The sequence below is a fragment of the Myotis yumanensis genome, unplaced genomic scaffold (assembly GCF_028538775.1).
Source record: "Myotis yumanensis isolate MYYU_CA2020_CCGP unplaced genomic scaffold, mMyoYum1.0.hap1 SCAF_14, whole genome shotgun sequence".
Lineage (NCBI taxonomy): Eukaryota > Metazoa > Chordata > Mammalia > Chiroptera > Vespertilionidae > Myotis > Myotis yumanensis.
The window spans coordinates 1,944,121-1,970,628 of NW_027223765.1; the positions used below are offsets into that span (position 1 = coordinate 1,944,121).

A 26,508-nucleotide genomic window follows, 5' to 3' on the forward strand; every position below is an offset into this window, starting at 1 on the left:
ATGCTCTCCATCCTGTGGGAGAAGCACTGATTAGAAGGAAACTTGACGTGTCCATCTCCATTGTCAGCGACAGAAATATTGCGGGATCCTCAGAGAATGACTGGGTTCGGACCATACTCCCTGGGCAGAGTTCTTGTTGACTGATTGTTCCGTGTCCATCATTGAATCAGTCATTTAACAGACACTAATTATGTGTCAGAAACTTCTACCTTCCAGTATTGGGAGAGAAGAATGAAGGTCTAATCTGTATCCTTATGGTTGATTTCTTCCTGACAATCTGTCCTAATTCGAGAACATTCATTTAATTCATAATCATCTTGTTCTGATCAGTGAATAGTCTTTAAGTCCTTTGCCTCTGCACTGAGCAATACTTTGAGTGGTGGAAACATAAGTGGGGGCTATGGCAGATGCCATCGCTTTTGTACCATTCCCTCATTTCTCCTAGAGAGGTGTTGCTTTATATTAGAGCTGTTTAACCTTTGCTCTCAAAACATAAAGCAGTGTTGTGCCTTAACTGCTGCTTCCCTCCATCCCTACCAAAAAATCTTATCGAAGGTACCCAGCCCCCTAAAGAGTAGTGCCAAATAGAAGTAGTGCGGTCTTCTCTAAAAACAATGTTTATCCTTAGGGTTTCTCTTAGAGCCACACCTGGGAAAATGTGCATTTACACACACAGTATCTCTCTTCTCACCCCTACCACCCAGTCTGTGGCCACTCGGGGACTCTGGGTCCCTGCTGAGTGATCCTTGCCCAGTGGATGGGATGGCAGAACGAAGCAGGAGCAGGCCCAGGGTTCTCTCAGGCGTGAAACAGTGTTTGGACAGTAAACGTTTTCTTTTTTAAACATGTTCTTACTGATTTTTAGAGAGAAAGGGGGAGAGAGAGAAACATCAGTCAGCTGCCTCCTGCATGCCCCCTTCGGAGATGGAGCACAGCAACCCCAGCATGTGACCTGACCAGGAATCAAACCAGGGACCTCTCGCTGCACAGGACAACATTCAGCCAACTGGCCACACCTGCCAGGGCGACAGGTAGACATTTTCATGCCTAGGGTTCCATACAGCTCTCTGCAGGAGTAAACGTAAGGGCAGCCCTGTCTTGTAGGGCCTTATAATCTCAGACTAAGAAAGGTGACAGAGATTATGAGGTACTCAGGATCCCATAAATGTCCTCTCAAACTCCAAATTTTTGTCTGATACCATTTTCAATGTTCTTTGGAGTTATTTCTTAATGAGACATCACCACATCCATTCGACTTCTTCTAGATACTTCTTCTTCTCCTGGTCATGGGACGGAGGGCTTCCTGCTAGCACTGCCCCCCAGCAGTATCCTCTTGCTGAGCAACATAGCCTTCACCGTCCAATCAGCATTCTTTTAATAGCCTTTACCGCAGCTTGGCATGTGTGCAGTTTGTTTTTATGGGTAATTTTTTGAGAATGGGATCTTCAGTGAAATTTGTATATAGCATAGAAGAGAGGAGTGAGTGTAGGCTCTGCCTCCTGGTATTACTTCCTAGCTGGGTTGTCTCTGGCAAGTTTTTTAACCTTCCTCAGCCCCGTTCCCTGTGTGTTCAGTACCTCACGGGGCTCCTGTGTGGAGTAGGTGAGGTGGTTCATGATGCCTGCTGTGTGCCAGGCTCACCTTTCTGGATGTTGGAGATACTGCAGTAAACACGACAAATCATATAGCTTCTGTTTTAGTGCATAAGCAAGTAGACAGATTAAAACAAAACATGATAGTGCTGAGCACTATAAAGATATGAGCACGGCGATGAGAGACGCGTGCTGGGTTCATGGAAGACTTCAGATGGAGCGCTCAGGGGCGCTTCCTGAGGAGTGACTCCTGGTGAAAAATGTACAGAACGTTTTGCATAGCTCCTGGTACTAGTAAGCATCTGAAATCAGACATCTCCTCCTCCTCCCCCTTCTTCATGTCAAGTAATTTCCAATCATAATTCTAGGAAAATAAGTGTTCATATCTGGATATTCTTTAAGGAAATGGATGTGGATCAAGCTCCCAAGAACACAGTAGTTCAAAATCTTCTGCGAGGTATAACAATGTGAGGGAATAAGTGCTTACTCCTTCAGGTGCGTAAGCCAGGGTTCATGGGAGATGAACGTCTGTCTGTTCACCCATCCTCCTCCCCTCAGGTTTCACTTACAGACCAGATCGTGCAGATGCTGAGACCTCTGCTGGACACCTCTGAGTAGAGTCTGTTTGCTTCTGAGGAGGTTTCAGTGAAATCTTGGGATTGAGGTTTTTTTGTTTAATATGTTTTTTTATTTTTTAGAGAGAGGAAGGGGGAGGGATATAGAGATAGATGGATGAGAGAGAAATATCGATGGGCTGCCTTCCGCACTTCCCCTACTGGAGATGAAGCCTGATCCCAGGCATGTGCCTTGACCCAGAATCCAACTGGTGACCTGGTTCATAGGGCGAAGCTCAACCACCAGACCACACCAGCTGGGCTGGGTTGAGTTTTTATAACTCTGCTAGCCTGACTCTCGATGTGAAATTATTTTTATTTATCATTGACTGACACTTATACGTCTGCCAGCTTGCTTTATCAGATACTATGTATGCCTTAACGAGGTTGTCTATGTGGTGACCAAGGCCCCTCCAGCCCTTTCCCAGTGCCGTCACAGAGGCATCCAGCTGCAGTGTGCTCTGCAGCAGCACAGGCCGGGGCCCCTGGGGCATCGCTTAGCCAGGCTGTCTGTCACCTCAGGCCTTCACCTTGGTCTAGGAAGAGATGGGAAGCCAGCCAGCACCTGGAGGCAGCCCTTGTATTCCAGCCCCTCCTGGGGGATTTGCTTCTAGCAGTGTCCTATTGCCTTGGCTTTCTTTGTTGTCCCAGGCCCTGGAGATTGAGGGTGAATATTATCTCCTTTTGATGGGTGTACCATTGCAGGGGGGACTTGGGAGGGGAGCTAGAAGCATTGTGTAGAGAATGGTCCCTGCAGTGGAGTCCTTGCGCCCTCAAACTGTTGCCATTTGTTCTGTAGGAATTAGCATTTTATTTTCTCAAATTTGCAGGTGTGATGTTTGCTGCCTGTTCATATTCGATCAAATATTCACTAAAATTCTCCTATAAATGATAGCTCTGGGAGAAGAATTAATTTCCCTGGAATTTTTACTCAGTTTTCTTAGCATCTTAGTGGCCTTTTGTAGCCAAAGATAACTTGGCTCTATGATGTAATCAGCTTGACTTCATGAAGTGCAAGGCAAAGGTTTCTCTTATCACCTGACATGGAAATTCTGAGAGATGCTGGCCTTTTCTGGTGTGGGAGCAAAAGGTTGTGGAATACATGAAAATTTATGAAAGTGTTATTGTGCCAACAAAGTTAAGAAAGTTTGGGTTTTTGAGAATACCAGGATGGCCAGGGTGTTGCTGAAGGTACGTGAAGGAAGCCACATCTTAGGTGGGATCTGTCCTTGTGATGAAGATGAGATCACTTGTGGAAAGCTTAGCTTGGGGGCGTGGGAGACTGTTAGCAGTAGAAATACTGCCAGGTCCTCAGAGAGCGACTGGGGTAGGAGCATATCCCCTTACAGCAGTGATGGCGAGCCTATGACACGCTGTCAGAGGTGACACGCGAACTCATTTTTTTGGTTGATTTTTCTTTGTTAAATGGCATTTAAATATATAAAATAAATATCAAAAATATAAGTGTTTTACTATGGTTGCAAATATCAAAAAATGTCTCTATGTGACCCGGCACCAGAGTGAAGTTAGGGTTTTTCCAAACGCTGGCGCCGAGCTCAGAAGGGTCGCCGTCCCTGCCTTACAGGGTTCCTGTTGGCTGTCGTGTGAGTGTGGTCAGGGCCTGGAAATCTAGCCTGTGGCTTTAAAACTCTAAGCTCTGACAAGCAGCCCCTGGCTTTGCCATGCCTCAGACTTTCTCCTGTAATTATACGAGGTGCTCTAAAATGGATTCAGTTTAATTGTCCTGAATTTGAAAAATAAACACATCATTTGGAACTTCCAGTGCGTTAAGAGGAACTTCCAATGTGTCTCCTATGATGAGGTTTTTAATATTTTTGCCAGACATTTATGGTTCATTTCTGTGAGTTGATGTGCAAAGTACTAATTTTCAATCTTTGTGGGTTTTTGGAACTTGATTATATGCAATTATTGAGGAAACAGGCAGGATATGTGTCATTCTAAGTAACTAGCTCAGGGGCTATAGGAAGGCACAGTTCAGTTTGTGATCTTGATTATAACTTTGGTTTATGACTTTATTTACCCCCAGACAGTAAGGTTGACTCAGGAAGGTCTCCATCTTCATCACTTCCTAGCTCTTTTGTAACTTCTGCATCTGTTTCCTCATCTGTAAAATACTAGAAGAGGAATAACCATCGTGCCTGCCTCAGAGCAGTTGTGAGGTTAGCCTCTGTAATGTGTGTGAAGGGCTTGGTACAGTGGCGAGCATGTGGTGCTCAGTAGTAAAGTGATTCTAGAACAGTGGGCTCTGCTTGGTGGTCCCCCTTTCCTTGGCTGCTTAACCACCTCTTGAGAATCAGATCCTGAAAAGCAGCAGCACTGCTTGGGTGGCAGCTGATTCCCCTGGTGCTGCTCCCATGGCCTCCCATGACACTGGGATGTCTAGACTAAAAGGGAAACAGGCTGGGTAGCCCTCCTGCGGCCTCTGAGGGATGCATGCACAGCACCCAGGCATGTGAGGGCAGAGGACCATGCCATTCCAGCACTTCTGCACTGGAGAGCCTTGTTGTTTCTGATAGTTCTTTTATCACTAAATTTTCTTAGGCTACAGGTGGCATTGATGTTGTTAGGCATCTTCTCCATCTGCGTTGAACTTGCAGGTTATTCTATATAATAAAGAGCTAATATGCAAATGGTCATCACGCCCTCATGCCGTAACAGCTCAGACACTGAACACTGGGGAGAGAGGAATGGGGACCAGCTAGGCACAAATGAGCTCGCCAGAGAGGAATGGGGACCAGCCAGGCTGAAGCCCGGAAGAGGGACAAGCCGCCTACCCCATAGTCCCGGGCGCCAGCGGCTGTGCCTGCAGCCCAGGAGAGGGACAAGCCGCATGCCGTGTGGTCCCAGGTGCCAGTGGCTGTACCCATGGCCTAGGAGAGGGACAAGCCGCCCGCCCTGCGGTCCTGGGCACCTGCGCCTGTGGCTGCAGCCCAGGTGAAGCTGCCCGCCCACGGTCCCTGGTGGCTGCGGCCAGCCCAGATCCTGGGTACCTGTGGCCAACCAGAGGGAGGGAAGCCCAGGTCCCGGGTGCCTGCAACCGGCCGGAGGAGGGAATCCTGGGTCCCGGGTGCAGGGCAAGGCAGAGGCGGTTAGGGGCGATCAGGCCAGCAGGGGAGCAGTTAAGGGTGATCAGGCAGGCAGGCAGAGGTGGTTGGGGGCAATCAGGCAGGCAGGCAGAGGTGTTAGGGGCAATCAAGCAGGCGAGTGGTTAGGAGCCAGCGGTTCCGGATTGCGAGAGGCAGTCAGACATCCCCCGAGGGGTCCCGGATTGGAGAGGGTGCAGGCCAGGCTGAGGGACACCACCCCCCCCCCCCCCCCCGTGCACAAATTTTGTGCACTGGGCCTCTAGTAATATAATAAAGTGTCTTATTCTCCACAGAGCCAAGTGTTCAGGTGTTGTTGATACTGTTGTAATTAGCTAGTCATCATATATAATAAAAGGATAATATGCAAATCGACCGAATGGCGGAATGACCAGTCGCTATGATGCGCACTGACCACCACGGGGCAGACGCTCAACACAGGAGCTGCCCCCTGGTAGTCAGTGCGCTCCCACAGGAGGAGCGCCACTCAGCCAGAAGCCGGGCTCACGTCTGGCCAACGCTGTGGCAGTGGCAGGAGCCTCTCCCACCTCCGCTGCAGGTAGCTGGTATAGAGCTAGGGGGTCCTGGACTGCAAGAGCCCCGGACTGCGAGTGGGATGTGTGACTGCCAGCTTAGGCCCGATCCCCGGACATCCCCCTAGGGGTCCCGGACTGCAAGAGGGCGCAGGCCGGGCTGAGGCCATCCCCCCCTCCCCGCCCCCCGTGCACTGCACCAGGCCTCTAGTTATTAATAATAGAAAAGGAGCAAAGAGAAGGCCAGACTTTATAGGCGTGTCATTTGAGCAGCTTCACCAGGAAGCTGCCGTTTCACACTCCCCAGGGAGCCACCAGCCCATTCATCTCTGCAGGCCACTGGGGGAAGAGGCCCAACCAAGGGGAAGGTGGATGCATGCACAGTGAAGTTGGAGTAACATAGGGAAGGTACTTGCCTATAGTCCAGCCTGGGGAACTGCATTGGCCAGCGTGGGCAAGGCCACTGCAAACCTGCCAACATTTGGGAATACATCATCCCCCAAAGCAAAGGAGCTCCCTCTCTTGGCTCTCTGGTTCTTTTGGCTTTGCTCCTGCCTGTGTTCCCTCCATAGACACATAGTCATGTGGTCATGCTGACCCCACATACAGTGGACTGATGGAATGCAGGGGGAACACAAGCTGAGCTGGCCTGGTGCTAGACTGGACTCCACTCCAACATGGAAAGGAAACTCTGGACACTGGCTTTGACTCCAGCTCCATCTGCACTTCTTCCTTGGTGGGACAAGGGGAAATGGGACCTTGGAGCTCAGGGGTGTAATTCCACAGAAATAAAGTTTTCTGCAACCTCATCCTCCTGTGCTAATCTCAGAAAATTATTTTTCTTGGCATATCTTAAGAAATCTACCCTCACCAGTAACCGGTGGTGACGAGGACCTGTCCCTACCAATAACATTGTCATTATAGCCTCTCGCTCGTTTTATATGAGCTAGATAAATCCTATATAATAAAAGCTTAATATGCTAAGTGTCCAGTTGTCTGTTCAACCACTCAAAGTGTAATATGCTAATAATATGCTAAGCCTGCTCAACTGCTCGCTATGACGTCCACAGACCACCAAGGGGAAAACAGTCGACCGGGCGATCAGGCACTATGACGTGCACTGACCACCAGGGAGCAGATGCTCCGACCGGTAGATTAGCTTGCTGCTGGGGTCCGGCCGATCAGAACTGAGCGAGACAGGCCGGACATGCCCTGGAGCCCTCCTGCGGTCCCTTTCTGGCTGGCCAATCTCCTGTGTCCCTCCTCAGCCCCGATCATGCACCAGTAGGGTCCCTCAGCCTGGCCTGCACCCTCTTGCAATCTGGGACCCTTCAGGGGATACCAGAGAGCCAATTTTGGCCCAATCACACAGGCCAGGCCGAGTGGTGCACGAATTTGTGCACTGGGCCTCTAGTATTATATATAATAAAATGTATATGTATAATATGTACATATTTCTTTTTTAAAAATATATTTTATTGATTTTTTTACAGAGAGGAAGGGAGAGAGAGAGAGAGTTAGAAACATCGATGAGAGAGAAACATCGATCAGCTGCCTCCTGCACATCTCCCACTGGGGATGTGCCTGCAACCCAGGTACATGCCCTTGACCGGAATCGAACCTGGGACCCTTCAGTCCGCAGGCCGATGCTCCATCCACTGAGCCAAACCGGTTTCGGCTGTACATATTTTTTATTAAGAGTATTGATGGGCCCTCGCCGGTTTGGCTGAGTGGATAGTGTTGGCCTGCAGACTGAAGAGTCCTGGGTTTAATTCCAGTCAAGGGCACATACCTCAGTTGTAAACAATCCCCAGCCCTGGTTGGGGCGTGTGCAGAAGGCAACCAATCGATGTTTCTCTTATTCTGTCTCTCTCCCTCCTTTCACTGTCTCTAAAGATCAGTGGGAAAATATCCTCAGGTGAGGGTTAGTTTTTTAAAAAGTATTGATCGTATGACTGATAACCATGGATAATCTTACCTGGATTAATTATTTTTTTATCTCACGTGGTGAGGTGCTCTTCTGGTGGATTGAGAGGATGCTCTGGAAGGTGATAGCTTAAGCTCTCTTGTCAGTGCTCCCAAGGGAGTCCCCTGCTAGGCAGGGGCTGAGGTTGGGGATGGGAAGGAGGGTCAGAATCAGACCTCCCTCTCCTGGGCACTGTGAGGTTTTAGTTGTGTTCCCCCATGAGAGAGCTGTCATTTAGATGCCTGATACACAAAGAGAGACTATGGGCTAGTCAGCATTAGACCAGGAAACAAGAGCAGCCAGAGGAAAGGGGAGCAAACACCACTGGAATGTGTTTTGTGAGACAGGTTCTCAACAGCGGAGGGAAGGAGAAGGGAGGCGATGTTGACACCCTCTCCTCCCCTCCCCAACCATTGGGCATTTATTTAGCAGGGTCATCTCTCTTGTCTGTTAGGGCACTGATCCCATTCACAAGGGCTCCACCACCACCAGGTTAAAGAAACAGAACTCTGCTTCCTATGCAGAAGCCCGTCCTGCTTCTCTGGGTCTTTACCATTTCCACCATCCCCAGAAGTAGTCACTCTTCTAGTTCTAAGCTTGTAGTCTTTTTGTGTGTGTTTTTGTTCTGTTAATCCTCTCCAGAGGATATTTTTTCCATTGATTTTTCTAGAGTGAGTGGAAGTGAGGGGGAGAGAGAGAAACATGGATGTGAGAGAGACATATCAATTGGTTGCCTCCTGCACATGCCCTTACAGGGGCTGGGGATGGAGCCGAGGTACAAGGTACGTGCCCTTGACTGGGAATCGAACCCAGGACCCTTTAGTACAAGGGCCGAAGCTGTAACCACTGAACCAAACCAAGTAGGGCTAAGCTATAGTTTTTTTGAATTGCTTTTGAGTCTTATGTATATGGAATCACACAGGATGCATTCTTCTACTTGACTTTTATGCTTAGTATTATTTTTGAAATTTATCTAGGCCTGTGGTCGGTAAACCGCAGCTCGCAAGCCATATGCGGCACTTTAGTCCCTTGAGTGTGGCTTTTCCACAAGATACCACGTGCGGTTGCGCACGTACAGTGCGATTGAAACTTCGTGGCCCATGCACAGAAGTCGGTATTTTGTGGAAGAGCCAGTATTTGGTGGAAGAGCCACACTCAAGGGACCAAAGAGCCGCATGTGGCTGGCGAGCCACAGTTTACCAACCGCTGATCTAGGGTATAACTAGGATGTGTTCATTTCATTGTTGTACAGGTCTTTCAGTATACAAATATAGGTATCACAATGTATTCATTAGTTCTACTGTTAAAGGAAATGTCTTGTTTTGTTTTGCTTTTTTTCCCATTTGGGGCTATTTCAAAGTTGTTATTGTGCTTAATGAATAGGTATACTCCTCTGTTAATATATACCCATGAGTGGACTTGTTGAATTTTGTGTGTCTTCAGTCTTTCGCCTAATTGTTTAAACTTTCATTGATTATTACCTACATGCAGTCATTCAGTAACTACCATCCCCATACTATAGTAGTTTCCCTTATGTGTGGTTTCGCTTTCATTAATTTCAGTAACCCATGGTCCAGAAATATTAAATGAAAAATAACAGAAATAAACAATTCATAAGGTTTAAACGGTGCCGTTCTGCGTAATGTTCTGGAATCTCATGCCTCCTGCTCAGTCCCACCTGGGTCGTGAATCATTTCTTTGTCTCGCATCCTCACACTGTAGGTGCGCCTGTTAGTCATTTGGTAGCTGTCTTGGTTACCAGAATGTTGTGGTATCTAAGTGCTCATGTTCAAGTGACTCCTATTTTACATAATAATGCCACATTCACATAACTTTTATTATAGTATACTAGAGGCCCGGTGCACGAAATTCATAAACGGGTAGGGTCCCTAGGCCTGGCCGGCAATCACGGCCCATCTGTGGGGCGACTGGCAGGGCGATTGGCCCCCGCTGGCACCCACCTTGGCTGGCCTGATGCTGCCTGCTCACTGGCTCCCCCCCCCCCCCCGCCCCCCCCCCCCCCTCGCTGGTGACCTCCCTCTGCAGGGCGACTGGCAGGGTGATCGGGGGCCCCTGCTGGCATCCGCTTTGGCTGGCCTGGCGCCGGCCCCATCCCCCACCCCCCACTGCCACGCCAGTCGCCTCCCTCTGTGGGGCGACCAGCAGGGCGAGCGGGGGGCAGGGGGGCCCTGGTGGTCAGTGTGTGTCATAGCGACTGGTCATTCTGCTGTTTGGTAGATTTGCATATTAGGCTTTAATTATATAGGATTGTTCTAATTAATCTATTTTATTATTATTTTCATTAATCTCTTACTGTGCCTAATTTATAAATGAAACTATCATAAGAATGTATATGTAGGAAAAACCATAATATACAGGGTGTCTGCAGGAAATGTATACACACTTTGAATAATTATTAATTTCAGTGGGTTAAACTTGAAAAGAAAGAAACATCAATTGAATTATCAACTGTTAAGTGTGTATACATTTTGGGGTGGAATATATATATGGGTTCAGTACTCTCCATGGTTTCAGGCATCTACTGGGGGTGTTGGAATGTATCCCCAGAGATAATGGGGACTACGTATGTTTATATATTTGCCAGTGTATTGGGACAGTCATAATTAAGACCACATTATTCTAAACTTAAATGTCCAAGATTAATTAAATTAATAAATTAAGTGTAAGTAGGTAGACGTATGACTAATTTCATTCATATTTCTAAAAATTTATTCATTCAAGGCAGTCAGATTGCTTTTTGACCATCTTTTTGTTGGGAAAATGGATGTTCCTGTCTAAATAGAGTCCTCTCATTTTCAGTTGTGTATTGTCATCAGGGACCAGAGCTTTGGCAAGAATCAGGGTGTAGTAAGGACTGTGTGGCAGGGGTGAACCTGGTTCAAGGGGAAATGGCTAGAGGCAGAGTGCTCACTGAGAGGCTGTAGGGCGGGGCGGTTAGGTGGGCCAGGGTGTGGCAGAGAGGGAAGAAAAAGAACTGCATTTCCTTGTTCTGGCAATAGCCGTCCAGTCCTGAAAGCTTTTTGGTTGTTGTTTTCTTGTCTTTGTTTTAATTGATGTGTAATTCTTATAATATAAAATGTATCCTTTCAAAGTATATAATTTAGTGGGTTTTAATATGTTCACAAGGTTGTACAACCATCACCATTAATTCCTGAACTTTTCCATCACCCCTAAAACAAATCCTGTAGCCCTTAGCAGACACACCCCATGTCCCTCTACTCTTCCGCACATGCTCTAAATTTCCACTGATCAATTTTCTGTCTATAGATTGTCTGAGATGTTTCATATAAATGGGGCCATACACATTTTTGTGACTGGTCTCTTTTACTTAACCTAGTGTTTTCAAAGTTCACATTATACTATGAATCAGTACTTCATTCCCTTTAATAGTTGAACATTCCATTGTGTGGATGGAGCACATTTTCTTTATTCATTAACTGGTTGATGGGCATTTGGATTGTTTCACTTTGGGCTGTTGTGGTTAATGCGGCTGTGAACATTCATGTGCACGTTTTCAGTGGCTCTCCACCTTCCTAACGCCGCGACCCTTTCATACAGCTCCTCATGTTGTGGTGACCCCCAATTTCATTGTTACAAATTGAACATAATTAAAGCATAGTGATTCATCACAAAAACAATATGTAATTATATGTGTTTTCCCATGGTCTTAGGCGACCCCTGTGAAAGGGTCATTCGACTCCCAAAGGGGTCGCGACCCACAGGTTGAGAACCGCTAGTGTAGATGTATATTTCAGTTGTCTTGGGTCAATATCTAAAAGTGAAAATGCTGAAGCTTTCGGTTTTTTGTGTGCTTTCTGCACATGGACAGCCTGTTAGGCCCTGTTTGAATATGCACAGATCCAGTGGCCAGGTTCCATTCTGCCTGGCTGCTGAGGGCATTCACGTAGCCATTTTGAATTCTCCCTCGGCTGTGGGTTATGTTTCACCAGATGCCTCAGGACACTGCTGCCCTGGACGTGGTCAGTCTTTGTTGTTTGGGTTTGGAGCACAGCCGGGATTTGCAGCTAGTTTTTTCTTTCCCGGCCTTACAGGTTCTCAGAGTCCACCCTTATGGCACATGCATTGTTCCTGCCCCTAACACCTGACCCTGGGGCCCCTTCATCCCAAGCACTCAGAAGAGCCCCAAGGAGCGTTTTCCTGAGCAAGGCCCCCAAACTGATGTTCTCCGCCCTGAAAGAGGTTCCTGAGCTTATACCCCTGCTAGGAACAAGCACAGGCATGCTCTGAGCTCGCACCTTCCAGGGCACAGGAGCCCGCTAAACCCGCATTGGAGTCACAACACAGGAGTCGAGTCAAAGAACAGCCAAGACCCTTACCCTACACCTTTAAACTCAAGTGCCCAGGAACTGGGCACAGGAGCGGGAGCAACTACAGGATCACTTTGCTTCTGTCGTTTCTAGGTAGTATTGGAGCCCCGAGTAAATAGCTGGACCGGACCAAGTGTCTGGGCAAATGACTAGCAAAGATCATGCCCATTAAAGCAGCTGTCGCCAGGTAAAGCCAGACATTGCTACTTAGAAAGACCCCTGAGGACAGGGACTGGTTCTTTTTTCCCTTAGCTACCCACATGGTGTAGAGCTGGACCTGCAGCAGAGGATGCACTAAGTAAATACTTGTCAACTGGATCAGTAACTGTTGGATAAAGTGTTTCTGATGCTATCTTCCATCTTCATAGCCCTCGGGGTTTTTTTCTTCATAATGAAGAAGGCTCTAATCCTCCCAACCTGAACAATCTCTCGACTTTCCAAATTCTGGTACTAGTACTTCTATAATTTTTTAAAAATGTGTATAAGTTTCTTTGAGCCAAACTGACAACATATGCCAGGGAGCCAGTACTTCTATAATCTTCTATAGCAGATAGTGATACTGTTTACTGTTTCTGTTCTGACAGAGATGGCCACATGTTGTTTCTTCCAAATTTCCTGTCTGATTCTTGTCCTCATACCCTGGGAAGTAGTGAAAGGAATAATTTGGAAAGTGCAGGTAGGTTGTCTAGGGGCTTGCATTTAGTCTTGAATTTGAAGACATGGGAGAGCTATAAGAATGTAACAAAACTAAAATGGCACTGGAAAGAACTCTTCTATATCAGTTAGGATTAGAATCGGCTGTGAGTGACAGAACACTAAAAAGAATTGTGGCTTAAATGAGTTTATTCCTCTCTAATGAGCAAGGTCTAAGTCATCCAGGCTTTCTTACAGCGGTGCCATGAACATCAGGAGCCCAGGCCCCTTCAGTCCTCAACATGTGACTTCTGCCTCACTGTCCAGGATGGCTGCTGGAGTGTCAGCCATCACTTTGACTTGCCAACCAATGGGACAGAAGAAGGGATGAAAATGGACTTGGCCTTCCCTTTAAGAATACCTCCTGCCCGGCTGGTGTGGCTCAATGGTTGAGCGTTGACCTATGCACCAGGAGATCATGGTTCAATTCCACATCAGGGCACATGCCCGGGTTGTGGGCTCGATCCCCAGTAGGTGGCGTGCATGAGGCAGCCGATCAATGATTCTCTCTCATTGATGTTTCTGTCTTTCTCTTCCTTCCTTTCTGAAATCAATAAAAATGTATTTTTTTAAAGTACAGAAAGAATAAAAGCATCAGCATTTCTGCCAGGTATATCTTAGCAAGAACATATCTGGATCTTACTTATTTCTGGACTCTCACTTTTCTTAAGTGTGGTTGGTCATTTTCTCCTCTCTGGGTCACATCCGGCTTTGTCTATTGTACATGCAGCTCATAATGCACCTTATGCCTAAACTGTTGGTGAACTGTCAGCACACTGGCCTTCTCAGCATAATGTCTCACTCGTTTTGTTTCTCTTCACTTCTGACAATATTAAAGAACTCTTTCCATTCTGTACGTTTCCTGATAAGAATTTCAGATAGAGATATGTGCTTCTTTGTTTAAAAGTGTGCCTGTTTATTGTCCTCATGCTTTAAAATATCATCCCTATGCCTAGTCAGCTGAGGAGACATATTTGTTGTTGAATAAAGAATACATATCCTGCCCGGCTGGTGTGGCTCAGTAGATTGAGCATTGTCCCATGCACCAAGAGGTCACTGGTTCAGTTCTCGGTCAGGGCACAGGCCTGGGTTGCAGGCTCCATCCCCAGTGTGGGGCGTGCAGGAGGCAGCCGATTGATGTTTCTCTCTCATATCGATGTTTCTCTCTCTCGCTCTCTCTCTCTCCCTAAATTGATAATAAATAAATTTTAAAAAGAATACATATCCTGTTCTGGCTAGTGATTTTGAGGGATGAGGAGGTGGTAGGGGAAAAGGTCAAGGCATTTTAAAATCTATGAAACTCTAAGTCTTCCCACAAGAAGAAACAGTCTTAGTACATTGACTTGAAATCTTTGTGAGAGAAGCCAGTGGTGTATGGCAATGCTGACTATCTTCTGCAGCCTCAGTTGGTCTGCGCTGCCCAACACATGGCCTTTCAACAGGATGGAACCGGAAGTTGGGATTACCTTGGAAAGCCTGGGCATGTCGTTTGTTCTAACAGAAATCTCAAGGTGCTTCCTAACATTACCCAAAGTTCTCCCTTTTTAAGTGTATTTCCCCCAGTTTTTCTTATAAAGAGATAAGAAAATTTTAATTATATGGTCACTTTGGTTATTGTGATAACCTTCAAGCAAATCTAAGGGATGCCTTTTTTTAAATTGATTTCAGAGAGGAAGGGAGAGAGAGAGATGAAAACATCAATGATGGGAGAGAATCACAGATGCCATCTTCCACCTTCATAGCCCTTGGGGATTTTTTTTCTCTCCATAATAAGGAAAAAATCACCTCCTGGTCCATAGGTTGATGCTCAACCGCTGAGCTATGCTGACCGCGCTGAGAAATGCCTTTTGATGTTTTAGATGGTCCGAGGGTGTTTAAAGGCATCTAAGGGTTAAGTGTTAGATTTCTAGGGCCTAGCGGAGGGTTTCTGGATAGCTGTGGGCTATGCCTTTTTAGACTTGGCAGCAACTCTAGTTAGAGGATCGTTAGAGACCTTGGCTTTGTCTTCTCCCACACTCCTGGGTTACCAGAGGTTTCTGCCCTGTGCTGAGACCATTCTTCATTCTCTATCGTATCTGCTGTAGGGGCTGCCACAAGCCTACCGTTCACGAATATTGCTTCCTCACTATGAACTAAGTTAACTCAAGCAGGTCTCAGATGTGAAGTCCACCGCCTGTTTATATTAGGAGTTGAAGTTTGGTGCTTCGGTGCTATTTGCAGGTGAGAACGGGTAGACCTAAAATGATGAGGACCTTTTCTCACTCGAAGCTTCTGTTCTTAGTCTTGTAGCTTCTGTCAGAGTGATACTGGCTCTATAGCTTTTTGCCTAAGAAAAAAGTATAATGGATGGTTACCTCCCTGAAACGGTGGTTGAACAGTGTGAGTTCAGAGATCTGGTGGCTCTGTATTTTGTTTATCTTTTCAGGGTGCTGTTTTTGTAGGATGGGTGTCAGCAGGATTCTCTGGAATGTCCGAGCAAGGACATTGAAACCAGTGAGGCCAATTGAGACTGTCTTCAGGAGAGCTAAGGGTCTTGGGTGGGAGGTAGTAGGTAAAGAGCCAGTAGATAACACCTCTTTTCAATGGTGAGGCCAGAAGAGTAGCTGCTGGTTCCATTATTCAATAAACAGCAAAGTAAGGAGCTTTGCATTTTCCACATTGGTCTTAGGAACTCCCTCCCGCCTTAGTGATTCGATTTAGAGAACCTAGACCAGTGGTTCTCAACCTTCTGGCCCTTTAAATACAGTTCCTTATGTTGTGACCCAACCATAACATTATTTTCGTTGCTACTTCATAGCTTTAATGTTGCTACTGTTATGAATCGTAATGTAAATATCTGATATGCAGGATGGTCTAAGGCGACCCCTGTGAGAGGGTCGTTTGACCACCAAAGGGGTCGCAACCCACAGGTTGAGAACCGCTGACCTAGACAATGAGGCGTGTGTGTGTGTGTGTGTGTGTGTGTGTGTGTGTGTGTGTGTGTTGAGTTTAGGTCCACTTTTTCCAGAAGAGAAGAGCCAGGGGAGCTGGAACAGGAGTCACCTCAGAACATGAGCGGGTCACAGAGCTGCCCAAACATGCGGGAGAGAATGGTCCTACCTGCCGTGGCGGGAGCTCCCGTAACTGGGATTCAGAACCTCTGCCCTGCCCAGCCCACAGTTATTTTGGGGTTAACTGAGAAAATCCTGAGGCCCGGACAAGCTGTGTCTGTGCCGTGTTTCTGTCTTCTACTTTATGAGCACTTCCATTCCCTTACGGCGTGATTGAAACCAACTGAGAGGAGAAAAACGAAATGAAGCGGCGGTTACAGAGACCTGAGCTCTGAAGGGAATCCTGAGAATTATCAGTAAGATATGTTCAAGTCTAGTCTACTCCCACTAAGAGCTAGGTCAGATCTTTGTTGGGAAATAAATTTATTGTTAACTAGGAAAATCTTAACTAGACTGAGGTCCTTTCAAGCATTTGATGAAACATTGCTCTAAAACATGTAAAGTTGCCCCGGCCGGAGTGGCTCAGCTGGTTGGAGTGTCGTTCATGCACCAAAAGGTTGTGGGTTCAGTTTCCGGTCAGGGTACATGCAGGAGGCAACTGGTCAATGTTTCTCTCTCACATAGATGTTCCTCGTCTCTCTCTCTCCTTTCCTTTCCTTTCTCTATAAAAATCAGTGGAAACATGTCCTTGGGTGAGGATTAAAAACATAATAACAAAAATAAAACGTATAGAGTTAACAAACTGAAAGTTTAAAAAATATTTGCATGTTGGTGGTTCACAGTTGTTTGGAGATTCTAGGTGTAAGAGCTGGAGCTTGTCAATCTTTTCTGTAGAGTACAGTGTTCGTGGGGAAGGAATTGGCTGCGTGCCCCACCTGCCTGGCAGTCTCCCCATGGTGGAGCCTCCTTTTCTCAAAGGAGAGAGACTTTGGCTGTTTTACTACTTACCTGCCTACTCATTTGTCTGTGTGTGTGTTTATATTGTGTCTGTTTTTGACTCACGTGCCTCATAGGATGGGAGAGTCCAGGGGATCCCTGGGCAGACGAGTCCATTCTTCTGAAGTCTGGGCCTCGGTTAATGAAATTATCTCCAAGACCACAGATCACTGATAGGTGTTCATTTAGACAAGAGACCTTTTTTGGAGGAACTGGGATCTTACCTTAAATACACACAAGACCGGCAGGGAGCGGTGGTGGAGTGAGTGGGATGTGTTCTCAGCACCAGACGCTGTTAAGCCTTTAAATAACCAAGTCGCTATCCGCCAGGGCCTGGTCTGGAGGGGATTGTGGTCCTGGAGCAGAGCTCGTCGGAGACCCAGCCTCGGGGCAGCTCAGCTGCTGGGGGGCTTGGGGCAGCACAGGCCCGCCATGCCCCTCACAGAGCACAGCATGGCTTCCACAGGCGCTGGTGTGTTTTCTTAGGAAATGACAGAGAAACTGGTCAGGCAGTGAGAAGAAGTGTTCGGGAGGATTTTAGAAAATGTTTTTGTTGTGTTTCTGTCTGGACGAGAAAAGACATCTCAAGATAAGTAGCAGCCAGGAAGGCAATCTTCCTGCCCGTCGATCTTAACTGGATCCTGAAGTGGGTTCTCTTTCCAGAGGCGGTCCCGTCAGGGCCTCGTCTCCTCGCTGCTCAGAGGGCAGCGCAGATCCTGCGGGTGAGAGGCCAGTCTAAGCAGAGGGTCGGAGCCCGCTGTCACAGAGCATTTATTTGCAAGCTTCCCTCAGGGTCTCGGCCTCTGCTTTCCCCTCCCTCTCCTTTCCTTGTTCTGCCTCATTTTGGATTTGGCCTTGGGGAATAGTGAGTCTCACAGAATGTTTGAAATCGAACATTATCTTTGCACCAACAAGAATGCGCTTAGTTGCTTTGCGAAAGATTTATATTAAAACTACTCTTTTACACTAAGAGAAATGACACTACTGTTTTATACCTGCTGTTTGGTTCCGCTTGTCTTATTCTTTCTGTCACGATGGTTGAAACTTCTGCTAGCAGCTACTTCCTGGCAGGCCTCTGTGTCTTAGGCAGAGCACCTAAGTAAGTGTAGGTGCTGGAGAGCGTGAAGACCACCTGGAGAGGCCGGGGCGGGTGGTGTTGGGGGGCAGAGCTGTCAAGAAGCAGGTCTCTCTAAACCCCCTGTGGGTCCATTGCTTGTGAATTTCTTCAGCCTTTACCTTGTGTGTCTTTTTATCAGAAGTCATTTTGGTGTGGCAAGTATGATGAGTTGGCTGACTCCCTGGAAGTTTAAAAACGGAATCAAACAAAAAAGCAATATGGTGAGAAGAAAACCTGCCCTTAGTCCTCTGTGTTGCTAACAAGCTCCGTAATCTTGGCAGGCTGCTCCACGTACCCCAGCCATCCCTTCCGTGTGGAAGGAGGTTTTATCTATGTCCTACTCATGAGGCTTGAGCGAGGGGACATTTGTGAAGAATGCCTTTGTAAACCGTAATTGCTTTGTGAATAAAGATTGCTATCGCTGATAAACAGTACCAGTTCTCAGCACCAGTAACCCGATTCTCCCGTCTGTGTTTGGAAGAAGCACAAATCTGCGAAGAGGGATTGCCGATTTCCCAGTGTGAGTGGTATTCACAAGGCTCACGTGCGTTTTCCCTGCTTGTTGATCCTGTCTCTCCATGCATTAACGAGACAGTCCGTGACGTCCCGCAGCAGCTGTGTTCTCAGTACAAAGTTCCCCTGTGACTGTGCTTGTGTTGGGCGATCTTTAACAAAGATGCGAAGCTCCTGGCCAGAAAGGTGTGTCCATTTTCTCCTGGCCCTCCCACTACCTTAACAATCCTTGGCTTGGCTATCAGCCAGCATAAGCAGAGGGGAGAGTCTCGCTTTTCTCACTCAAGTCCTTTTCAAGGTTGACAGTCACAAAATGGAGTTAGAAAGTCTCTAAGAGCAGCAGCAAACAAGGAAATGGCCCTGGCTGGTTTGGCTCAGTGGATCAGGTGTCGGCCTGCAGACTGAAGGATCCTGGGTTCGATTCTGGTCAAGGGCACATGCCCGGGTTGTGGGCTCAATCCCCAGTAGGGAGCATGCAGGAGGCAGCCGATCCATGATTCTCTCTCATCGTTGATGTTTCTATCTCTTTCTCCCTCTCCCTTCTTCTCTGAAATCAATTTTAAAAAAATTTTTTTAAAGGGAAATGGAAATGTGGATGTTGAATTCAACAGCCTCACACCCAGATTGCTCCCCTAGTGTCCCTGAGGCGGAGAGTAAGGACTTACTTTGGTCTTCAGGGGGGCATTGTCTCTAACCTTTTTTTTCTTTCTTAATATTTTCATTGAATTCAGAGAGAAGAAGGGAGAGGGAGAAACACCAATCTGTGGGAATCGAACTGTGACCTCCTGGTACATAGGTCGACGCCCAGCCACTGAACCACACTGGCTGGACTATCTCTAGCTTTTTGAAGCTTCACATGAAGACCACTTAAGACACTGATGGCGAACCTTTTGAGCTTGGCGTGTCAGCATTTTGAAAAACCCTAACTTAACTCTGGTGCTGTGTCACATATAGAAATGTTTTGATATTTGCAACCATAGTAAAACAAAGACATATTTTTGATATTTATTTTATATATTTAAATGCCATTTAACAAAGAAAAATCAACCAAAAAAATGAGTTCGCGTGTCACCTCTGACAAGCGTGTCATAGGTTCGCCATCACTGACTTAAGACGTACTTAGGAACACCTACCTGTGTGGGACTTTGTCGGGTGAGAGCTTTGGGCTTGGTCAGATTTCAGCAGGTTATACAGGCAATCCTCGGGTTACGTCGGACTTGATGCAAGTCATTTCGTGGTTACGTCGCCATCTCCCATTTATTTATTAAAAAAAAAAAGTTCCGTCATTTCGACGTACGTACATATGTGCTTTATGTTTTTTATTATTTACCACAAGTAAAGGTCAGGAATTGTTATCTTTCTTTTAAATTTTTTGTACTGTTTCCCTTCATTACTGCTGTGTGTGTGCTCCATGTGAGTGACGTAGGTGGGTTCACACTTACGGCGAAAATCGCATTATGTCGCCGTAGGAACGGATCTCCGACGTCACCCGAGGACCTGCTGTACTCTATTTAAACCTAATCTTCCTAGTACACTCCTGAGAAAGGAGGTATCTTTGGCTTTACTTTGAAATACATGGTGCCTCTTTAGGAGCCACACCTGGTTCATCAGACTCGTGGTCTTTCTGGGCCTTTACTTCAGTAGCTTAATAAGTGACCCAATAATTCAAATGATGAATAAAAATTCATTGTGTGAAGATGGTAGGTAATAGACAAAAGTGGGCAACCAAAAGTGATGAAATCATCCTACCCATTTATTAACCACCACCCCACCACCACCACCACCACCCCCAGGTTGCTTCCCTGGGAGGTACCGGTGGGTATTTGCTCTGTGAAGCCTGAAGAAAGGGCATTGCAGGGCGAGGGCAAGGGCGAGGGCGGGGTAGTGCATCTCAGGCCCATGCTTGGTGTCTGGCTGCCTGTGTACAATAGCAGCAGGGGAGTGAGAGCGGAGATGAACCTGATGGTTCTACAAGTTGTGTGTCTGTTCTTATTAAAACAACAGTGGTGTTGAAGCCATTTCCTATCTTTAGCAGTGGTTTCTAGCTGCCTTGGTTGTAGGGACTCTGAGGAATACTAGTAAGAATCATTGCCTTTATAATATAATATATAAGGTGAAGGTAATCTCCAAGTCGATATGTCAGTGAGTGCTCTGGCGGGGGGTCCCTCCCTCCAACAGAAGCTCGTCCACAGCTCCTGGGCAGCGTGTTTGCTCCCTGAGAAGCATCAGTGCTCCTTGCCTTAGAAATTCCTGCTTCCACTGATGCCAAGTGGTGAAGTCAGAATTTGCAATTGACTGTCACTCACCAGGCGCCTCGTTCCAATGGCAGCCCCCATGTCTCATGGGCTAGGGGGCCGGTGTAGTCTGTGACAGCGGTACTCTCTCCAGAGCTCCTGTGCACTGTGCATGCCAGTTTTCCGGGGAGACTGGGGCCATTCAGTCTTTTGTTCACAAGCATTTAGTCCCTCTTCTGTACCAGGTACTGATAATAAAAGCCAGGAGATCGAGCCTGGATGCTAAGATTTGGCCCAGCAATTGGCAGCTAACACTGAGTTGTCATGAAAATGCAGGTTCTGACGTGCAGCATCCCTCCCAGGGGAAGTGTGGTCTTTCCCAGGGTGAGAGGAGCTGTGCGCCATTACTAGCTGACAAGCGAGGCAGGGCGATGGAGTGAGGGGCTGCTTGACCCTGCTTGCTCCCCTGCGTGCTCGTACTTGTCTGGCACAGAGGGGTCAAAATGCATTGCTGAGCCTCCACTGTTTTCCATGCTAAGCTCATTCATATGTTAATTTTCTTTCTTTCTTTCTTTTTTTTTTTTTTAAAGGTTTGCCTAACAAATTTTATGGTCACCTAATTTTTTAAAAATATATTTTATTGAATTTTTTACAGAGAGGAAGGGAGAGGGATAGAGAGTTAGAAACATCGATGAGAGAGAAACATCGATCAGCCGCCTCCTGCACACCCCCTACTGGGGATGTGCCTGCAACTAAGGTACATGCCCTTGACCGGAATCGAACCTGGGACTCTTGAGTCCGCAGGCCAACTCTCTATCCCAGTGATGGCGAACCTTTTGAGCTCGGCGTGTCAGCATTTTAAAAAACCCTAACTTAACTCTGGTGCCGTGTCACATATAGAAATTTGTTGATATTTGCAACCACAGTAAAACAAAGACTTATATTTTTGATATTTATTTTATATATTTAAATGCCATTTATCAAAGAAAAATCAACCAAAAAATGAGTTTGCGTGTCACCTCTGACACGTGTGTCATAGGTTCGCCATCACTGCTCTATTCACTGAGCCAAACCGGTCAGGGCCATAGGTTAATTGTCATAACCACCTTATGAGGTAGGTACTGTCATCCCGACTTTACAGAAGAGGAAACTTAGTGCAAAGAAGCGAAGGATCTTGCTGAAGGTCATGGAGTGGAGGCAGGATTCAAATTTAGGGAACATGACCCAGAGTCCACATTGTTGGGTTTTTTGTTTTGTTGTTTTTTATTTCAAAGAGAGGGAGAGAGAGAGAAGCATCAGCTGCCTCCTGCACACCCGCTATTGGGGATTGAGCCACAACCTGGGCATGTGCCCTGACGGGGAATTGAACCAAACCAACAGCCTCCTGGTGTGTGGGACAGCCTCAACCACTGCGCCACACTGACCGGCCCAGAGCCCGTGGTTTAAATGACAATACACCGCGTCTAGGTGGGAGGGTACAGTGCCACCCCCCCACCCTCCTTGCCTGCAGCACTCTTCTCCTGGGTTGGCTCCTCCCCTAATCTGAGCAGGAGTTGGTGAAGAGGGCAGGAGGTCCCTTCCTGTGACCCCAGATGTGGACCTGGCTCTGCCTTTCCCCAGCTGGCCTTGCCTCTGACATGTTTCCTCGTCTGTCAGATGGAGATGATGTTGCCTCATGGGATCATTTAGGGAATTAAATACAACAGCATATTTAACAGTTTCTGGCTCTGAATAAGCACCTAATAAATGTTAGCAAGTATTTATTATCCTCGTCCCCCGGCCTGACACTAAGCCGGGGAACAGTTTCTCAGAGACCAGGTTCTCAGGCCTGGGTAGGCAGGCAGTTCTCCTTTGGTTTTGACAAGACAGTAATTTGATTCTATGTATTTTCTTGACTCTTTTGGTGTGAAAAGCAGAGAGGTAAAGCATTATATGACAGATGTATGGATCCAAGCAAGACACTGAGGTCCAATTGCAGAGAAAAGCCTGTATCACTCAGAGCCCTGTCTGAGGAGACCCAGGGCCCTAAAGGGCGGAGAGTGAGCAGCGCAGGGGCTAGTTCCAGTAGCAGCCTCGGTTAGTTCACGTTCAGGTGTCGGGGAGGGTCCTGTCTAGGCAGGGAGATTTCTCCTCTGCTTTTGCAAGTATCTGCTGGTTAGTGTTTGTTAAACAAAACTCCTTTGATCTTGGTGTGAAATAGATTTCATGACTTGTCCACTACGCAGAGGCAGCGGAGCTCTAGCTGTGGCTTGTTGAGCCCCGTCCCCCTGTCCTGTGCCAGGCTTTCCCCAAGTGCTGACTTGCCAATGGTTGGTTCTCAGCGCTCATGGCGGCTCACTCTGTAGGCTCCGAGCCAGGGTGATGCTGCGGCCACGGCCACCAGCCCTTCAGTTTCCAGATGTGAGGATGTGAGCTCCGTGAAGCTGTCCCCTCCCTTCTTCCTTCCTGTCTGCCGTGCTGGGCCTCTTTCTCCTGGTGCCTTTGCCATGCAGCCAGTTTCCAAAGAAAGTTTCCAGGCACCGGAGTTGAGAGCCCTCCCTCCCGCCTCTCCAAGGCGTTGTGAGTGAGCCTCGGGAAGAAGACCATGGAGGGCTCCGTGCCTCCGGCTGCAGAAGGGAGAGTGCTGTGGGTAGTGAGCTAGCTACCAGCGGGGACTGGGCGCACAGGCGAGAGGAGTGCACGCCTGAGCTCTGGAGGAGCAGACGGGGCCTCACCTGCCCGGGGACAGCGCCCCAACCCGCAGGAGCCAAGGCCGAAGACGGATGCCACCTCCTCGCACTCCCTTGCCCGAAGCTTGTGCTTGCTCTGCCACCCTGCCCACGTCTTGGCTTCAAACAGCCATTGACTTCTGTTGATGAATAAGCTCACTCCTTGTAAAATGTTTCAGCTTGGGGACTGGACAGGCTGTCTGTGCCTTCCTGTGTCTCCGTTTCTCTGAGGGCTGATGTCGATGGCTTCTGTCTTTGTCTCCGCAGGGAACTCTCATGATCCATGACAAAGAGGTCACCCTCGAGTATGTGCCCAGCCCGGATTTTTGGTATTGCAAACGGGTAAGTGGTGGGAGTTCCTCTCCCCAGAAGTAAGGACCTGGCGTCAGGCTCCTCCATGAAGGGCTCTAGGACCCAGCTGGTGGCGGCCTCGCAGAGGGCAGAGCTCTTCTTTGGCTCATTTCCGACGAACTGGAGGTCGGCACCGTCATCCACAGTCCCGGTTTCCCAGCTTCTGCCTGTGGCCAGAGCGGCTCCGGGCCTGACGCTGGAAACGACCTAATTTATTCCAGGAGGCTGTTCCAGAGCCATTTGTTTGAAAACTGAATCCTTTTTTTTCCATTAGAAATCATGTAAATTGAGTTAATGTGTCCCAGGCCCCAAAAGTGATTCCCATACGTTGGGTATACATTAGGTTTTTAAAAATATTTGTAGTCAAATTGACTTCTTTCTCTTGCAGTGTAAGGCCAGCACTGCTGGACTCCAGTCTTCATGCTCATTCTGCAAGTGCCCGAGGGAAGGTGAGTGGGGGTAGAGGCCGTGGTTTTCATTTGTGCACTGAGCAAGACACACTTTATGCTTTTCCTGGGCTATAGGGTAGTCATCCCTCAATGTAAGCTGATTTTAAAGGTGCAGTGTGACTCCTAACCTCAGGTGGCCTGCTAGTGATTGAAATCTCCGAGTCCCACCAGGGAGAGAGATGGATTGCAGGCTCCTCAGACTGAGGTGGCTAAATGGGCAGCTGAACAGAGGTCGGTGGCATTGTGGCTCAGGGCGCATTCAAGGGTGTTAGGTTGGGAAAGAGTCTGCTGGCATTTGCCCACGTGACCCCTTCCCCACTTCTTTGAAGTTATTGGGAATCATTTGTTATCATTATCATTTTCTCATTTGCACTCTATGTAAACTTTGCAGGATCTTCAACAGAAAAACATTTGTTGAAGTAACAGTAAAAATATAAGCAAGAGAAAGTAATCAGGATTGAGGGTGTGTGCTATTTTTATAGAGGAATAAACCTAACAGCTTCTCAGTCACTCGACTTTAAAGTAACTTTTTCCAGAAAAGCTCTAGGTGGGCACCCTTAAAGCAGCTTCCAGAGACGCCCAAAACAGCAGCTCTGTAGCACTGACTGTCACGGCCGTCCTTCTGACATTCCCACTCGAGGAAAGCTAGGCATGGCCATCAAATACAGTTCCACTCGGGACTCAGCAGCCTCTGTGCAGCCCCACCGCTCCTCGGCTGCAACGCAGGATGCCTGCAGAGTTCCGTGCCGGGCTCTGCCCTGAGCAGAGAGCCTCCCTCCTGAGAGGCTGTGGCGCAGGTGCTGTGACAGGCTTGGGAAGGCCTGCTCTAGGCATGCCCACCAGCGGGAAAGAGCAGAGGACGCAGCTGTCAGCTGCTGGCGTGACCAGATGAGGCAAAATGGTTTTTTCTCTCAAGAAAGACTTCTTTCTCAGTCTGTTCTAACAAATGATCGTTACGCGCAGCCCAGGGCTGAGGCGGCCTGCGCGTGTAAGCGTAACGCAGGTGCTCACCAGGTGCCGTTGCTGCCGTCAATCTCTGTGTGGCCCCTTGATGTCTCCTTTTGAGTCACATGGCTTCCTGTGAACCCTCTAAGAATGATTAATTGCAAAAATGTGCCCATAATTAACTGGATAGATGATTCTCCTGTAGAAAGATTTATAATGAATCATTTATATTTTGAAAGACATTTGCCTGCTATAAATTTTTACGTATAAACAACCTGTATGTAGTTAGGTCTATTCTTAGCTTCGCCAGAGGAGGGGGGGGCCGTGGACAGAATTTGAGACAGCTGTCCTTGTGTCATAACCCTAGCAGGAGCAGGGCTCCTAGACACATATGTTTCTACCAAACTTCTAGCAAGAGTCATATTTTAGTAATTTTGTCACCAAATCTGTTCTTATCATTAATTATAATAGTTAGGTCCAGGGTCTCTTGAAGGATTTATATATAAATGGGAAGTGATAGAATACTCATTATATTAATTTTTTAAAATATTTTTTATTGATTTCAGAGAGGAAGCCAGGGGAGAGAGAGAGAAACATCAATGAGAAGAGAGAATCATTGATCAGCTGCCTCCTGCACGTCCCCTACTGGGGATCGAGTCCACCACCAGAGCAGGTGCCCTGACCGGGAATGGAACCGTGACCTCCTGGTTCATAGGTTGACGCTCAACCACTGAGCTGCGCCGGCTGGGCTAATATTAAATTTTTTAATACTCGGATAGTTTCTTCTGTGAACCGTTCCATGTGCTGTCTCATTAGCTCTGTGTGTAATCTGTCAGGGACTTTCTGTAGGCGTCCTGAGACTTGGAAGCATTCCAGGGTCAGTATTGGATGGCGGAGAGGAGGAATCAGAGCAGCAGTGCTTTTTGGATAAAACTTGCCAGAGGTTCTGTTTCTGTTCTTCTAGTGACAGATGTGAAGCAAGATTTAGTAACTTACCCTCAGCTTCAGAAAACACCCATCCCACCACCGTCAGAAAAACAACCCAGCCAGCCCCCAAGGTCCACTGATACGGAACCTGAGCCCAAGAAGCGGGAAGAAGGACAAGAACCACGCTTGGGGCATCAAAAGAAAGACGCGGATCGGTATCTGCCTTCCTCTCGAAGGGAAGGGCTCAGCTTCCGAAGAGACCGAGAGAAGGATTCGTGGTCTGGGGAGACGCGCCAGGATGGGGAGAGCAAAAGTAAGTCCTGTGTCGGGGCTGGTGACACCGTGGTGGGGGAGGACGGCCTGTGTGGCTGGGGACCACCGCTTCCCATAGCCTCGCACAGCCGCTCAGCCTGGTGGGCTGGCTGTGCTAGTCACAGGGGCCTTCATCCTCCAGTAGCAAGTTGCTGTTCACACGCAGCAGGGCCTC

The 26,508-nt window shown here is 47.6% G+C and overlaps 1 protein-coding gene across 2 annotated transcripts in view; it reads left to right on the top strand.

Annotated features, from left to right (window-relative positions):
- Positions 1-26,508, top strand: part of RBM6 (RNA binding motif protein 6) — a 67,659-nt gene that overhangs the window by 30,174 nt on the left and 10,977 nt on the right. For both annotated transcript variants that reach the window (XM_070391293.1, XM_070391294.1), the window contains 3 exons: positions 23,617-23,691; positions 24,089-24,149; positions 26,059-26,334. In XM_070391293.1, the coding sequence (XP_070247394.1) occupies positions 23,617-23,691; positions 24,089-24,149; positions 26,059-26,334 (412 nt within the window). The remainder of the gene's footprint in view (positions 1-23,616; positions 23,692-24,088; positions 24,150-26,058; positions 26,335-26,508) is intronic.